Raw genomic sequence first — 15,616 nt, forward strand, 5'->3', positions numbered from 1 at the left:
GGCAATCCCCACCTGGTTTCCCCCTCCAGGTGGGAGAGCCCAGTTTTGTTTTGTTTTGTTTTTTTATCCCTCCCCGGATCTTAGTTTGATCAATACATTTTGAAAAAAGGAAACACAGATTTACACAAAAATAGAAAAACACAAAACCGTGAGAACAAACTTCAGCTTCACAAACAGTAAGTTCAAACCTCATCACCCCTGCACTGCAGGGACAGCTAAGCCAGGACTTTCTCATAAAACACTGCCACCTAGTGGTGAAATCTTAAATATTGATTCATCCATTTTCTTCCACGGATCTGAAATTTGATACATTCGGATCACAGCTCTGCCACACCTGCAGAATTTGTGTGTTTATGCCTTACGCAGCAGGTATCCTCTGGCTGTCAGCATGACTGATTGTAAAATGATGTCTGATTGGATAGAAGTCAGGAAATGGGTCGCCTGCTCATTCGATCACTGAGGTCACTAAAAAGTTTGCAAAGGAGTTTCTTGTCTTGGTTGCTGGTTTCAGCTCTGATTGAATAGAACGTAGTGTTTGCTTCGTAACTGAAGGACCTGTTACAGTCAGAAAGGAGGCCAGAGAAAGCAAACGATCCAGGCCGTATTCATCTGACCCCAAAAAGGCAAAATTGTGATGATGGAAATGTTCAACTTCATGCCAGGACATCACAAACCTAAGATGATATTCAACCTTTATGTACATCAACACACTGCAAAGTTCTCATGTCTCAGCTGACTCACGAATGAGAGGAACAGCAGGCTGGAACAAAGCAGAATTAAGTTTTAAACACTGACGTGTAAACAGAAAATGTAACGCTGTAATGGCAGACAGTGTGACACCATCTCTCCTCCTCCTCTTCCTCTCCTGATAGGGCCATAGCTGTAATCCAAACTTAGGCTCAGTCCACCGGGCCCGGCTGAAGCCGCATTTATTATATCTACAACTGCAGCAACAGCTTGGCGGGTAACAGAGCAGAAAACAGCAGCAACGCCCCCCAGAGAGCCGGCAGACACGAAGGAGGGCGTAGCGCCATGTGGAACAACTCCGCCGTCACTTCAAACCCTCAGAGGAGGTGTCTGAAGCTCGTTGGATTTGAGGCATCGCCATTAAATGGAGCCATCTGCATCACGGGAGCCGCTAAGGTCCTCGTCCTGTTCTTATGTTCATTCTCAGAGCTCATTACTGCAGCACTCAGTCCGAGGATGCTGAACACGGCGAGAGCGCCAACGTCCTGCAGCTCTGACACGATTTAATCAGAGCCGCAGGAGGAAGGAAGAAAAAGAGAGAGAGAGCGTGAGAGAGAGAGAGCGAGAGAGAGGACCATCATAAGAGTCAAAACAGAACACTGATATGATCAGGGAATCATGGGAGGAGTCCCTTCATCTCTTCCAAACACACCACCTCCTCCTCCTCTCCCTCCTCCGCCATACTGATTCATTCTAAAGACCACGTTTACCCTGAGAGGCGGACGTCATTCACGCTGCAGGAAGAATAAAAGTCCTGAATGCAGCACAGAGATACAAACTCAACTGCAGGAAACAGCTTCCTTCATTTATTCAGCCAAAGAAAAATATTCACAAGGAAACATTACATTTAGTATGATGATCATAAAAACATAAAAAAGTTGCTGCGTTTTAATATTTCAAATTCAAAAAACAAAGGACGTTAAGAAACAGGAGACATAACATCATGGCCAGAATATCTGCATAGTGTTCAGAGATGAGCAATAACGCGTTACAAGTAACACGGTTACTTTTTTCAAGTAACGAGTAAAGTAAGGGATTACTATTGCAAAAAAGTAATTAGATTACTGTTACTTTCCTGTAAGCACGCTGCGTTAATGCGTTACTAAACCATGATTTTGTTTGTGAGAGTGTCTCATGACACTGACGTAAGTACGTGCAACGTTCGTGGTAACAGACATGTGCAGATCAACAATGGATAATATGGATTGCGAGTATGACTATACAGCGTTTAAACCATGGAAGTACTGACCTTACTTTGAGTATAAATCCGTAAAAAGTGAAAAAAAACATCTGCATGTGCTGTACTCTCCGTGGGAAGAAAACTTATTTCTAGAGCGTAAAAAACCCTAAACTTCTGAGCAAGTACCTCGCATGCTGCCACGGGAATGTGAAATTCACAGAGAAACCCCCCACTGACAAGACTGCTGCAGCAACGGGCAAACCGCCGCCTGCTCCACTTCTGCTAAACAGGTGAAAATAGATTTAAGAGTGACAGGACATTCATGAACTATCATGAGTACATGATAGTTCAGTGTAGACCCTTCTACTTGCTGAGAGAGCTCACACCGGTCACAATAATAGCAGTTTATGTTAGAGATGGCACGATACCACTTTTTTATGTCCGATACCAATACCGATATCATAAATTTGGATATCTGCCGATACCGATATGAATCCGATATAGTGTTTTTTAATCAACAAAACTGTTTTTTAAAATATCTTGCTGCATTTTGCAAGTCTGCAAGTTCATACTCAAGTTTAAAACAACAACTACACTAAAGCTATTCTGTTATACCTGTATACAAAAAAAATATTTCATAGTTCAGCAATACTGATCAATCTAATAAACTTAGACCTACACCATCCTCCCTATTCTGGTATTTTAAAGAGTACTTAGCGTAAATATTAAGCAACCTAACTAATAGGGTTCCAACTCCCAGCAACAACAAAAAGAAATAAATAAAAAATAAGGAACCACCCCTCACGCTCCACCTCATGATGCTTAATCGACGTAATCAACCTTAATTTGATGCAGTGTGAAAAAAAATGCACAGAAATCAATTATTTTTCAAGAAATATTAAATAGATTCAACATCTTTCTTCAACAAAATTGCAGACTGCACAGATGGTACCTTCCCAAAGTAAAAAGTACTATAGCTTACTAGGGTATATATTAGACTTAATAGTCACTATATACAGTAATTGACTTCTATTCATTTTACATCAAATTAAAACTTTAGGTGTCAGATAATTATTTATTAAAAGCTCGACATTTTAAATGAGAATAAGAAAGAAAAGTATGTCTTTGTGCCCCCTTTTCCCTGTTCATGCCCTATCGGCCCCCCTGGCTAAACTTTGCTAGATCCGCCCCTGCACAGTTACCAGCGTCAGCTACGTAGAAAAAGATCCTGGTGTATAAAGAAATATTAAATAAATTCTAACAACAGCTTATCAAGCTTAAACGTTCTGCTGTTGTTCAGCCGCTGGTTTCCTCTTTCTGGTGCAAAGTGGGCCAAAAACAAACGAGAGACAGACTCGCGACAGAAAAGCCGATCAGCTGATTTAAGCAGTTTCACGATTGAAGTAGCAGCCGGAGAGCGAGAGGCAGTCGCTTGTTAAGCTTAACGTGGGAATGCTTTACAAACATTCAGAGATGGACTTACACACTTGCTTTACTTCTCTCGGGGATAACTTTGTCGGAGATGAAATGCCAGGTTGCTAGCGAAGCTCCACATGCTATCCAGACCACCGACAGGTCCCGCATGCCACAGCCGCTCTATCACGTGATGCATACTGCTCCGACTGCTAACGTTCTGAGGTGAGTTACGGCGTGTTGCAAGTTTTGCGAGGTGCTTTCGTGATATTTAATGGATCGGATTACATTTTTTATTTTTCTCCGATATCCGATCCAGTAATTTAGGTCAGTATCGGACCGATACCGATACGTAATATCGGATCGGTCCATCTCTAGTTTATGTGCCACCGCAAGCTAATGCTAAGTCAGCCATGGAGCTACTCCAGCGCTCCATTAATAAACAGATAACAACGCAACTGGACTGAGCTGTGATCGTGGCAGGAGATTTTAACCATGCAAACCTGAAATCTGTCCTGCCTGGATTCTTAAAAAACATGATTTTTCCTGATGAGGGAAAACAACACACTGGACCAGGTTTACACCAACATCCCAGATGCTTACAAAGCCACCCCACTGCCTCATCTCGGACTCCCTGACCATCTCTCTCTCTCCCTGATCCCTGGTTATAAACCTCTAATTCAAAGACAAAAACCATCTGTAAAAACAGTACGAGTGTGGACCGCGGATGCCACCATGGCCCTACAAGACTGTTTTAATAACACAAATTGGAGTGTATTTGCTGAAGGATCAGACTTGAAGGGCCACACATCTGCTGTACTCTCATACATCAACTTCTGTAGTGAGAGAGCACACCACCTCCACCCTCATTCTGAACGAAGGCGTCCCACAGGGGTGTGTCTTCAGTCCCCTCTTATCCTCACTTTTCACCCATGACTGTTCTTCAATCCACACCAGTAACACCGTTATAAAATTTGCTGATGACACCACCATCATAGGACTGATCGAGAACAACGAATCAACCTACAGAGAGGAGGTTCAGCATCTGAAGTGATGGTGTGACAACAACAACCTGCATCTGAACACAGTCAAGACCAAGGAGACTGTAATCGACTTCAGAAGAACAAAGCGACCTGAGCACTCTACCCTCTACATTGATGGGGAGGAGGTAGAAAGGGTAGAGAGCCTTAAGTTTCTCGGAGTCCACATCTCGGCTGACCAGGACCAGGTGGGGAAAGCACAACAAAGGCTGTACTTTCTCAGGAAACTGCGTCAGGCCCAATTACCCTAGAGACTGCTAGTAAACTTCTACCGCTCCACCATTGAGAGCCTTCTGACTTACTGCTGCACACTCTGAGGACAAGAGGAAACTGCAGCGGAGGTAGGGTAGCCTGTTTGTCTTTGACCTGATGGACCTGAGGGCAGCAGAGCGGGCAATTGGCATCTCACTAACCCCCCCACAGAGACATTTATACTGGCAGACTTCAGAAGAAAGCCAGCATCATCATCCAAGACCCCTTGCACCCTGGACACTCACTCCCCCCCTCCTTCCTTCTGGTAAACGCTACAGGTCCATCAGGTCAAAGACAAACAGGCTACCCTACCTCCACCCTGATTGGACGACAACTGCACTCATGGGCATTACATTTTATTTATACATCGTATCTCTATAACCGTATTATTATAGTAGCAACTGCATCCCCCCCCCCACACACACACACACACACTCTCAATGTGCAATATCACTGATCACACACTGCACCTCACAAAGCACCTGCTCCTCAGATGGCATGTATGTGTATGTATATATACGCAAGCGTGTATGTGGAAATATGTGTGCGTATGTACGTACACATACATATATGCATGTATATATTAGAGATGGACCGATCCGATATTACGTATCGGTATCGGTCCGATACTGACCTAAATTACTGGATCGGATATCGGAGAAAAATAAAAAATGTAATCCGATCCATTAAATATCACGAAAGCACCTCACAAAACTTGCAACACGCCGTAACTCACCTCAGAACGTTAGCAGTCGGAGCAGTATGCATCACGTGATAGAGCGGCTGTGGCATGCGGGACCTGTCGGTGGTCTGGATAGCATTTGGAGCTTCGCTAGCAACCCAGCATTTCATCTCCGACAAAGTTATCCCGAGAGAAGTAAAGCAAGTGTGTAAGTCCATCTCTGAATGTTTGTAAAGCATTCCTGCATTAAGCTTAACAAACGATATATGGAGCGACTGCCTCTTCTTGCTGCTACTTCAATCATGAAACTGCTTAACGATCAGCTGATCGGCTTTTCTGTCGCGAGTCCGTGTCTCTTGTTTGCTTTTGGCCCACTTTGCACCAGAAAGAGGAAACCAGCGGCTGAACAACAGCAGCACGTTTAAGCTTGATCAGCTGTTGTTAGAATGTATTTAATATTACTTTCTACTCGAGGATCTTTTTCTATGTAGCTGACGCTGGTAACTGTGCAGGGGCGGATCTAGCAAAGTTTAGCCAGGGGGGCCGATAGGGCATTAACAGGGAAAAGGGGGCACAAAGACATACTTTTCTTTCTTATTCTCATTTAAAATGTCTAGCTTTTAATAAATAATTATCTGACACCCAAAGTTTTAATTTGATGCAAAATAAATAGAAGTCCATTACTGTATATAGTAACTATTAAGTCTAATATATATACCCTAGTAAGCTATAGTACTTTTTCCTTTGGGAAGGTACCATCTGTGCAGTCTGCAATTTTGTTGAAGAAAGATGTTGAATCTATTTAATATTTCTTGAAAAATAATTGATTTCTGTGCATTTTTTTTCCACACTGCATCAAATTAAGGTTGGTTACGTCGATTAAGCATCATGAGGTGGAGCGTGAGGGGTGGTTCCCTATTTTTTATTTATTTATTTTTGTTGTTGCTGGGAGTTGGAACCCTATTAGTTAGGCTGCTTAATATTTATGCTAAGTACTCTTTAAAATACCAGAATAGGGAGGATGGTGTAGGTTTAAGTTTATTAGATTGATCAGTATTGCTGAACTATGAAATATTTTTTTTTGCATACAGGTATAACAGAATAGCTTTAGTGTAGTTGTTGTTTTAAACTTGAGTATGAACTTATACAAAATGCAGCAAGATATTTAAAAAAAAACAGTTTTGTTGATTAAAAAACACTATATCGGATTCATATCGGTATCGGCAGATATCCAAATTTATGATATCGGTATCGGTATCGGACATAAAAAAGTGGTATCGTGCCATCTCTAGTATATATACATATATGTATGTATGTATGTATGGGTGCATCTGTATGTATGCAGGTGTATGAATAAGTTGTACATATCTTTCTTGTGTAAATGTAAATCTGTGTTATTATGTAAATACTAGAGATGGCACGATACCACTTTTTTTATGTCCGATACCGATATCATAAATTTGGATATCTGCCGATACAGATATGAATCCGATATAGTGTTTTTTAATCAACAAAACTGTTTTTTTTAAATATCTTGCTGCTTTTTGTATAAGTTCATACTCAAGTTTAAAACAACAACTACACTAAAGCTATTCTGTTATACCTATATGCAAAAAAAAAAAAAATTTCATAGTTCAGCAATACTGATCAATCTAATAAACTTAAACCTACACCATCCTCCCTATTCTGGTATTTTAAAGAGTACTTAGCGTAAATATTAAGCAACCTAACTAATAGGGTTCCAACTCCCAGCAACAACAAAAATAAATAAATAAAAAATAGGGAACCACCCCTCACGCGCCACCTCATGATGCTTAATCGACGTAATCAACCTTAATTTGATGCAGTGTGAAAAAAAAATGCACAGAAATCAATTATTTTTCAAGAAATATTAAATAGATTCAACATCTTTCTTCAACAAAATTGCAGACTGCACAGATGGTACCTTCCCAAAGGAAAAAGTACTATAGCTTACTAGGGTATATATATTAGACTTAATAGTCACTATATACAGTAATTGACTTCTATTCATTTTGCATAAAATTAAAACTTTGGGTGTAAGATTCGGATAATTATTTATTAAAAGCTAGACATTTTAAATGAGAATAAGAAAGAAAAGTATGTCTTTGTGCCCCCTTTTCCCTGTTAATGCCCTATCGGCCCCCCTGGCTAAACTTTGCTAGATCCGCCCCTGCACAGTTACCAGCCGTCAGCTACGTAGAAAAAGATCCTCGAGTAGAAAGTAATAATAAATAAATTCTAACAACAGCTGATCAAGCTTAAACGTGCTGCTGTTGTTCAGCCGCTGGTTTCCTCTTTCTGGTGCAAAGTGGGCCAAAAACAAACCAGAGAGACGGACTCGCAACAGAAAAGCCGATCAGCTGATCATTAAGCAGTTTCATGATTGAAGTAGCAGCGAGAAGAGGCAGTCGCTCCATATATCGCTTGTTAAGCTTAACGCAGGAATGCTTTACAAACATTCAGAGATGGACTTACACACTTGCTTTACTTCTCTCGGGGATAACTTTGTCGGAGATGAAATGCCGGGTTGCTAGCGAAGCTCCACATGCTATCCAGACCGCCGACAGGTCCCGCATGCCACAGCCGCTCTATCACGTGATGCATATTGCTCCGACGTGCTAACGTTCTGAGGTGAGTTACGGCGTGTTGCAAGTTTTGTGAGGTGCTTTCGTGATATTCAATGGATCGGATTACATTTTTTATTTTTCTCCGATATCCGATCCAGTAATTTAGGTCAGTATCGGACCGATACGTAATATCGGATCGGTCCATCTCTAGTAAATACTTACTTACACTATTGTGTATTTCACACGGAGAGATGCCAAACTGCCTTTCATTGTTCTTGTAACAGTGACAATAAAGAGCTATTCTATTCTATTCCTTATTGGAGAAGTAATCAGTAATTAGTTACTAATTACTTTTTTGAAGTAACTTGACCAACACTGGTAGTGTTATAGATATCTGTGAGTCAGCGCAGACCAGCATTTGTTACAGCTTCAGTCAGGTTTATCTGTTATGCTGCATTCGTCTTACACCAGCAGAAGAGAAGACTAACACTGACACAAACACTAAGTTGGAAACATCATCAGACTTCCTCTCAACAGTTTTGTGAATAATTACAAAAATAAAACAATGCAATGCTGCTAAATCAGGTGAAACGTATCAGTCAGGTTTCTGACGTCAGACGTCTCTGATGTCAGAAATCAATGATTCGATCAGGTCTCGTTAAACCTGTGAAGTCTGCGGGTTTTGATTGACCATCAGTCACACGTTTCCATCACTGTCTCAGGCCAACACTACAGCTGTCAGGAAGTGACAGACACCGGCGCCGGTGGATTGATGAGGACATCACAGACACATCAAAGTCAGCTGATTGTTGGTTGCTGCTTCCCCTGGCTCAGTGAGCACTGATCTCCTGTTTTCCCTGTGATTTACTTGTTTCCATGCCGACACTGGGGTGCAGTGAACGACCAATCAGATGGGGTAAAGGAGATCTTTAGCAGTCTCACACTTCAGACTGACACCTTCATCCACCTCATATTGACCTGCTTTCTTTAATAAAAAGAAAATCAATTAAATAACTTTGAGATGCTCAGCAGTGAAATCTTAACTAAACATCAACCTGGTGGTTTGACCCCATCTAAATGATCAGTATGAGCAGCTTAATATTTCCTGTTTTTCTGCTACAGTTTCATGCAGAATTAGCCCCGTTATTAAAGTATGTTGCAGGGTGAGGCCCCATGAGACGCTTGCTTAGCTCCGATGTTTGTCTTTGTGAGTCTGTGTGATAAATCTGCCAATCATATAACAGTCAGGAAGTCTTAAAAGCAACATGATGTAGAAACCATGTAAACGTGATCTCATACAGAGAAAAACATCCGGAAGTGAAAATCCGCTGATCTACTGCAGCTCCCTCTCAGGAGGTCAGAGCTGCTTTGACCTGGTGGGCTGGTATGAGGCTATGGTGGTGTTGAAAGTGGGTTGGGATGAAGCTGCAGGGACACTGGGAGTGGGTTAGGATAATTCTGTGAGGATGTGAGAGCAGGTTGGGATGAAGCTGTGGGGATGCTGGGAGTGGGCTGGGAAGAAGCTGTGTGGACATGGCAGTGAGCTGGGATGCTGGGAGTGGTTGGAAGGAAGCTATGGGGGATGCTGGGAGTGGGCTGAGGTGTTGCTGTGGGGACGCTGGGTGTGGGCTGGGATTAAGCTGTGGGGATGCTGGGAGTGGGCTGAGGTGTAGCTGTGGGGACGCTGGGTTTGGGGCTGGTATGAAGCAGTGGGAACAATGAGAGTGGGTTGGGATGTGAGCAGTCAATGATCTGCGACTTTTGTCGTTCTGCGAATATCAAATCAAAGAGTGCATGAGAGCCTTACTCACAGATATACCCGCTAATCAGTAACCTCCAATCAAAATCTTCAAATTTCTCTCACCAAACCTGGAGAGAGGTACGGCCTGAAGCTCAGAGAAGGATTTCAACTTAAGTGTCTCTCATTCTGCTGTTTCTCTGATGGCTGAATTTAACTGATGAGTTAAATTAGAAGAGAACAGTGAGGACTTCATTCTTCACCTCTGCCTCTGACATCCTGTCGAAATGAGGGCTGCAGACAAAAAGTTGAATCCTATTTTTCCTTTTATCAAAGCTAACGTCTGCTTTTCACACTTCAAACATGAACAATCTGTGCTGATTAAAGTCTGAGCACATTCACCTGAAACCATCTCCTCCCTTTCATCTCTCCTGTGCTGATAATTTGATCCACTTACAGCTCCGTCACGTCCCATATCAGGTGAAACTGAGTGACAATGTGGATAAACTCTCCTCAGAAAGAGGAGGATAAGCGCGATGGTCTTCATCCTGTCAGGCTGAGGGTTTAAATCTGCGTGACGGAGTGCTAACCCGGCTCCATGAGCCAGGCTTTGGACTTAAACACACCCGCTTGCTTCAAAGCTGCTAATCACAAAAGATCATTTATGGATCTGCAGAGGAAGGAGGAGGAGGAACGAGGAGTATAATCTGCCCATCTCCTCCCTGGATCGTAAATGACTCCTCAGTGAGTGTGAAGGAGGCGTTTCACCGTCCCTGCTGTGGTAAAGCCTGAGCTCTGGGATGCTTTGAGCTTCATCTCCACAGCCTGGGAGTCATCCTCCACATCAGGAAGCAGCTTTTATTTTGAAGGGAATGCAGCTGTGTTTTCCTCAGACTCAGCTGAGCATGCTCAGTATGCATCAGCTGATGATGTGCTGCAGAGAATGCAGTGACAGGAAACAGAAACAGCTTGTTCTTCATGAGTTTCCTGCACAGACCTTCTCACTGACGCACAAGGTTATATTTTTGTGGATGAACGACAGCATCAGAGAATAACTATGATATTATTCACAATCAAGACACACAGCAATAGAACACGCTATACAGGATAAAAAAGGGGGCGGAGTCAGGAAGTGTTTAGGTCAGGAAACCGGGCAAAGGGTCTGATGCAGCTCACCAGACGGCTTTGCAAAGAAGTCTTTATTAATAATAATAATTCTTTAATAATTTTTAACAACTTAATGCACAAATATTGCTTTAATTATTTTAAAATGAAATATTATTACTGATATTTATTATTACTGTTTGTTTCAGCTGCTGTGAGATCAAATATTATTTAACTTAATTATATGAAATTTTAATTTTTTGTTTTTTGTTTTTTTTATTGCTGTAACAGGAGGAAGAGACCACAGCTTGCTGAATCAGACACTGAAAGGTTTATTTGTAAAATGACTTTTTTTGTTGACTGAATAAAAATGTTACTTATTAGTGTTATTAAACTAACACTGGTAGCAGCACCAGTGTTAGTTTAATAACCAAAAGGTTCCATAACGCAGCAGGCCACTGTGTATGGAACCTTTTTTAAATGCTCAGACTTTCCCACCATGCACTGCAGTCCTACCTGAGCAGGATGAGCTTCACCTTGGAGGTGGCACTCTTAATGATGGCTGAGGCGTTCTGGTGGCTCCGCCCATAAAGAATCTGGTTGTTAATCTGAAATGCAGACAGAGGGGTGGAGACGAGTTACCTGATGTCCACAGGTGCTGAAAGTGAGGGAGGGTTATTACTTCCTGAATACAAACAGACAGACAACAACAGTAGTAAATGTGTCCTCAGAGCGGCAGACCGCTGAAAGGTCCCCGAGAACTACAAGAAACAAAATGTTATATCAACACACACACACACACACACACACACACACACACACACACACACACACACACACACACACACACACACACACCAGATCGACCTGAGAGCTGCACTCAAGTGTTTTCTCTTCAGTCTGATGCATCTGCTCGTCTGCAGGTAGAAGAGCCACCTGCATGAGGCTTTGACATAATTGACAAAAACAAATTTATAAAAAAAAAAAAAAAAAGGATGGCCCAGATGTTGCAGATGTTGCACCAAATTCCTCACACATGATTAAAGTCATCTCTCATGAACGCCATGCTTTCACTCTCACTGTGGTTGATGTAATTTATGTAAAATGATAATCTGGACTCTTCTCACCTCCAGAAGCTCATCTCCAATCTGAATGCGCCCATCGCGGGCAGCCGGCCCCCCGGGATGGAGCCCGACCACGAAGATGCTGACGCGGGAGCGATCCCTGTTCCCCGCCAGGCTGAGGCCCAAACCCTGCCGTTCCTTCTCCAGCTCCACGCATAGCAGCTCCCCTCGCAGGTCTCCATAACGCTCACACCACCGCTCTGCAGCCCAGGGAAGAGGAGGAGAACCAGGAGAGGAGAACAACCAACATGAGAAATTATACACCTCTCACAAAAACACTTTTTAATCAGAGCACATCATCAAGTCACTTAAATTCCTGGATATTGATCTGATCAGGTAAGGATCAGAGGGGGGTGCAATAGAGGGGCAACAATGAGACGACCCCAAACCAGGAATGTTTTTAATTTTCCCCTCCTCGTCTTTTATGACTGCATTTGGCTAAGATCAGTGTCACTGCTGGTAGCATGAGGTAATACCAGGACCCTACAGAGGTTGCACAGGTAGTTCAACTCCTCCAGCGTGGAACATCAATACGTGCCACTGCCAGAAGGTTTGCTGTCTCCCAGCACAGTCTCAGGAACATGGAAGAGATTCCAGGAGAGCCGGACAGGGCCGTAGAAGGCCTTAACCCATCAGCAATACCGGAATCTGATCCTCTGTGCAAGGAGGGAGAGGACGAGCACTGGAAGGGCTACAAAAGGATCTCCAGCAGGTCGCTGGAGTGAACGTCTCTGAACAAGCAACCAGACACAGGCTTCATGAGGGTGGCCTGAGGGCCCGATGCCTTCTAGTGCGCTCACTGCACGGCACCGTGGACCTGACTGACATTTGTCATAGAATGCCCTGTGCTGTTCACAGATGAGAGCAGGTTCACCCTGAGCACATGTGATAGACGTGAAAGGGTCTGTAGAAGCTGTGGAGAACGTTATGCTGGTCTGGGGAGGCTTATCCATGGAGAGACACATAGACCTCTGCAGGTGAGGCAACAGCACTCTGACTGTCATCAGGTATGAGGATGAAATCCTTGGATGCACTCTCAGACCCTACGCTGGTGCATAATCTTTTTGAGCAGTTAAAAGACAAAGAGTCCGAGCACTGATAGAGGTTTATGGCTGTATTTGTTGGGATTCCCAGGAAGCCACTTACATGTGAAAAATAATGCCTCAAATTCACTCAGTGATCAGGAGCCCGGTTTTCGGATTGGCTCATAGACAGGGAGGAGGAGATAAAATTAAAAGCATGAAGGGGGAGGTGAAGAGGAGAAAAATGTGAAAGAAAGTGAGTAAGAAATCCAAAACACAAGAGCAGAAGGGGAGGAGAGAAGAAAGAAGAACAAAGAGGAGCATTTAAGATGTGAAGGAGAAGAGTAACGAGGTGAGGAGGTAATTATGAAACAGAGAGGAGGGAGGATGAGACGAGGAGAAAAGCAGAGACAAATCTGGTGTCAAACAAAAATCAGTTTAATGATCTGTGAAAGAAACAACAAACGGCGAGGGTGAGGAAACCTGCAGCTGAGACTAAACTCCTCCACTGTCAGCAAACGTGCCTTTAATTATTGCTCTTCGTACTTACTGACCTTTCCAGAATCAGTGGCCGCTTTGAAGATGTGAAGGGTTTTGTGTTTTTGGATTTAAAGGTCACTGCAGTTATCAGAGATAAACTGAAAACCAGTAAATCACTTCAAACTGGAGAATAACTGAAACCAGACTTGATTTCCAGGAGACATTCGACAAATTTTACATTTCAAATGTCACGTTCACCGAGTCTGCTGAGACAGCAAACCATCAGCGGCTTCCTGTGACACCAAAGAAAACGTAAAACATCTGCAGTTAAAACGTGACGTTTTTCTTTAGTTTTTACATGGAAGCACAAAACTGAAGACATTAAAACTAATTGTACAAGCTGCAAAGGGAGGTGACACTGAAGGAGAGACTGTCCAGGTTCAAATCATCAGAAAAGTTCATTCTAATTAGCTTCAGCGCAAAGAAGAGGAGGGAGGTGAGGATGAGGAGCCATGAGATGATGACGATGACAGCATTAAAGAGTGCAGACCGATGCCGTCTGCTCACAGGATCATTCAAAGAACATGACCGTCAGCTGTGCTGATGATCAGGCACTTTAGCTGAACCAGAGTCTGAAGAAACTGGTACGATCATTCACAAAATGCATTTTGGGTAAACTTTCAGAACTGGTTAAAGCAGGTGAAAGGTCATGCTTTACCTCAGCATTGACCTGAGAACAGTTTAACGTGCCGGGCTGCAGCCTGCTCCTGTTATAACACACGACAGGTGAGTTTAGTTGGTGTTTTGGTTCAGCCTGCCTCAGTTTGCTGCGAGCAGCCAGAGACACTGCGTATAAAGTTTGATTCACAGCCGAGCAAACCCGGTGAGGTCACGACCGCGTTGGTACTTACCGAAGCCACGCTGCCATGCCACGAAGGCAGAGAGTGCAGTATTTGTAATTTAATACATTTAAAATGATGATGTAAATGGGCCTCTGTCAGCATCAGAACCATGATCAGTGTCAGACTCGGAGATCAGTCCTGCAGCACTTTTTGTTTCCTTTTGTTTGCTCAGGTTCAAGCACCAAAACCTGCTTGTTGAGGGGGCAGGAGGTCAGACCCGTCCTGTGTTTGTGGCTCTGGGGCCCGAGGCAGCAGAAATTCTCTGAGACATGCCTGGAAACAAGTTGAGCGCTTGTTTTTAATCATCATGTTGCTGTCAGAGCACTTTCTGAGGAAAACAAGCTGCCACAAACGCCTCCTTTCCTCTGTGGCATCGACTCAAACGACCAGGTCAGATAAGATCTGATCGGAAGAAGCTGTCACACACTCAGCTACAAACGACTTAACACAACGCCATGAAGCTAAGCACGTCGAGAATCATAGGAAATATCTGAGATGGCAAACAGCCACCCCAAAATATCGTCCACAGCTGAATTACATTCATACATGGACCCGAGAAGAGCCCGCTCTCATCACTAGCTCCTCACACGCCACCTCAGGTACCTGAGGTCACTGCAGCTCCTCTGACATCCAGCAGAGGCAACAGTGAGTCAGGCTCCACAGACCTGATGTTAAAATGTCACAGCAGAAACAAACATGTTTACAGCCTGATACACAAATTGTGTGGTTTGGTATTAGGGGCGTGGCCTTTGCGAGTGACGGGTGGATGGTGACACAGGTAACTGTAGCTGCTACCTGTCTGCTAGCTTCACCTGAACGGGACCTCTGCACTGTGTTTGTGATTTTGGAGCTTTGTGAGCACCCCATCCTCTCACACAAATATGGTCACAGCCAAAATGCTAAAGCAGAGTGTCTGAATGTCCATCTTCTATTTACAGTCTATAGTTGCACACAGACTTTCCCTGCAGCGTTTCCATAAAACACTAAATATAAAAAGAACTTTGCATTTGTCTGTGTGAAGCTGGAAAACAAAAATATCTACAGAAAACACACTACCATGCTATTAAAATCTCACACATACACACGCAAACACAGTTTAATCAAAGGCTAACAGTTTTCAGACGGGAGGCAGGTGTGTGTGTGTATTTAATGAGCTATTAATAGCTTTAATGTGACAGGTAACTGCAGGTGTTAATGCCTCTCGGGGTGAGGAGAGGTGGCTGAAGGACGGAGCGCCTCCATCACCGGCTGCTGCTCTGATGATGGAGGCGTGTCAGGAAGAGGAGCAGGCGCACCTTTTATTGTGTGTTTAATGTGAATTAAATTGTTGGGAGTGCTTCTCTT

The 15,616-nt window shown here is 43.3% G+C and overlaps 1 protein-coding gene across 8 annotated transcripts in view; it reads right to left on the reverse strand.

Moving 5' to 3' along the window:
• patj (PATJ crumbs cell polarity complex component) overlaps positions 1–15,616 on the reverse strand; it is a 92,914-nt gene that overhangs the window by 16,488 nt on the left and 60,810 nt on the right. For all 8 annotated transcript variants that reach the window (XM_085265803.1, XM_085265800.1, XM_085265804.1 and 5 more), the window contains exons 29-30: positions 11,872–12,068; positions 11,261–11,352 (exon numbers count right to left, since the gene is read on the reverse strand). In XM_085265803.1, coding sequence (XP_085121929.1) covers positions 11,261–11,352; positions 11,872–12,068 — 289 coding nt within the window. The remainder of the gene's footprint in view (positions 1–11,260; positions 11,353–11,871; positions 12,069–15,616) is intronic.

Source organism: Mchenga conophoros, linkage group LG23, assembly GCF_057382185.1.
Source record: "Mchenga conophoros isolate Kocher_MC1m ecotype Shallow Benthic linkage group LG23, M_conophoros_male_GT1.1, whole genome shotgun sequence".
Taxonomy (NCBI): domain Eukaryota; kingdom Metazoa; phylum Chordata; class Actinopteri; order Cichliformes; family Cichlidae; genus Mchenga; species Mchenga conophoros.